Below are 1,743 nucleotides of genomic sequence, written 5' to 3'. Positions count from 1 at the left end.
AATCCTCACATGTTGGTTTGTTTTTCTTTTTCCACACACATAAATAGATGTTTTTCCCCACAGGCTCACAGAGTTTAGGCATCAGTGAAGGAGGACCAGAGCCAACACTACTGACAACAGCCCTCTGCTGTAGATCAATCGCTGGCCATCTGGACACAGCAGCATCCTGAATATTTTAGAGTTAACGATTCACATACGCTGGCTACAACTTCTAAAATGTCCTAAAGTCAACCACGCGTGAGGGAGCCTCCACTGGTTATAGACTTTTTTTCCTTTTTCCAGTGGACAGTCCTGAGAAATGCAGGAAGCTGAGCCATGCAGTGGTGATCCTTGGATTTAACCCGGTCCATAGTCAGAAAATGAGCTTCTTCTTCATTGCAGCTGAAAATAACACAAAGGGTTTTGTTATAAACATTATTTAAAAAAGAAGAAAAGAAAAAAAAACAACTTAAAAAACCTAAGTTAGATTAGACAGACACGTATTTCTGTTCTGTGTATGTACGCCACATGCTCAAATCAAGCCTATAATGAGCAACGCGCTACCAAGAGGCACCAAGGTTTCTGTTATAAATGTTTCAAAAGTCAAAGCCAGATATTTTCCAAACCACAGAGGAGCTGGAAAAGCTTTGAACCTCCCAGTGACACTAAAGGGTTCCACTTTAGTAAAACATACCCTCCCACTAGCCACGAAACTGTGGGCGCGTGTTCGAATTCAGTATTTTCTGAATTTGTAACTGCAGCTAAATGTACAGCCAACACCCGCTGAATTGCTAGGTTAGGTTTCTAACTTCAGCGAGAAGCAGTCAAAAAACTCACAACATGCTATAAAAAAAAAAAAAGAAAAGAAAAAAAATCAGGTCAGTGTTGGAAGTTCTAAAATATTCAGCCCCTTTAAAGTCCGCCTCAAACGAGTGTCGCAGACACCTCACGTTTTTGCTGCTCAAACCACAATATAAACAACATGACTGAGAAAATATTTAACCCAGAGTCAGGGTGGTCTTCTGTGGATTAAGGACACACACAGTGGATTTAGTGCAAATATGAGCTCATATACGGTCATTACTTGTCTCCAGGCCTTCGATTTTTCTCTTGAGACCGACTGTCTCCTTCTCCCTCAAAGCCTCGGCTGAACAGTTTGGCCGGGGGAGCTGGGGACCAGGAGTGGGACCAGGCCGATTGCTGAAGTACCTCATCTTCAGAGCCTGCAGAATAAAGGAAAACACCATTTTATACAACTATGTCATCAAACATCAGAGTTGTGTCTCTAATTTGATGTATCAAAGATGCAAGAAGCTGTTTTTTTCTTATTACTGAGATGTGTAATAGAGAAAGTGGAAGATGTGTCGTTAATGCAGTTGTTGAACAATGAGATAGTTCAGGTTTTCTCTCTGATATTATGAGTTATTTAGTGCCTTGCGGTGACTGTTGTGAATTGTTGCTATGTAAATAAAACTGAAGTTGCTCAAACAGAAGGCAAACATTAATTCCTGTGTTGGGAGTAACGGAATACATGTACCGCCGTTACGTATTTAAAATACAAAATATGAGTAACTGTATTTCGTTACAGTTACCGTTTAAAAAGGTAGTATTTAGAATACAGTTACTTTGTTGAAATAAATGGCGGTCTTTTCCTGTTTCATATGTTAGCCTATGCTCTCTATTTTTGGTAATTCCACACCGGTGGAAACCCAAAGAAAACACGCATTAAGAGGCTCCAATGCCTGTGTCTCAATCTCGTGGCCC

At 40.5% G+C, this 1,743-nt stretch overlaps 1 protein-coding gene across 1 annotated transcript in view; it reads right to left on the bottom strand.

The window, feature by feature from the left end:
* The window catches only part of cdk7 (cyclin-dependent kinase 7), a 7,377-nt gene continuing 5,634 nt past the window's right edge, over positions 1-1,743 (bottom strand). The window contains exons 11-12 of the mRNA XM_005722269.1: positions 1,064-1,202; positions 1-381 (exon numbers count right to left, since the gene is read on the bottom strand). Coding sequence (XP_005722326.1) covers positions 353-381; positions 1,064-1,202 — 168 coding nt within the window. The 3' untranslated portion in view covers positions 1-352. The remainder of the gene's footprint in view (positions 382-1,063; positions 1,203-1,743) is intronic.

Source organism: Pundamilia nyererei, unplaced genomic scaffold (genome assembly GCF_000239375.1).
Source record: "Pundamilia nyererei isolate P.nyererei 1_Seehausen unplaced genomic scaffold, PunNye1.0 scaffold00006, whole genome shotgun sequence".
Taxonomy (NCBI): domain Eukaryota; kingdom Metazoa; phylum Chordata; class Actinopteri; order Cichliformes; family Cichlidae; genus Pundamilia; species Pundamilia nyererei.
The sequence above is the reverse complement of the archived record's forward strand: the minus strand, read 5'-3'. Positions and strand labels throughout refer to the sequence as shown.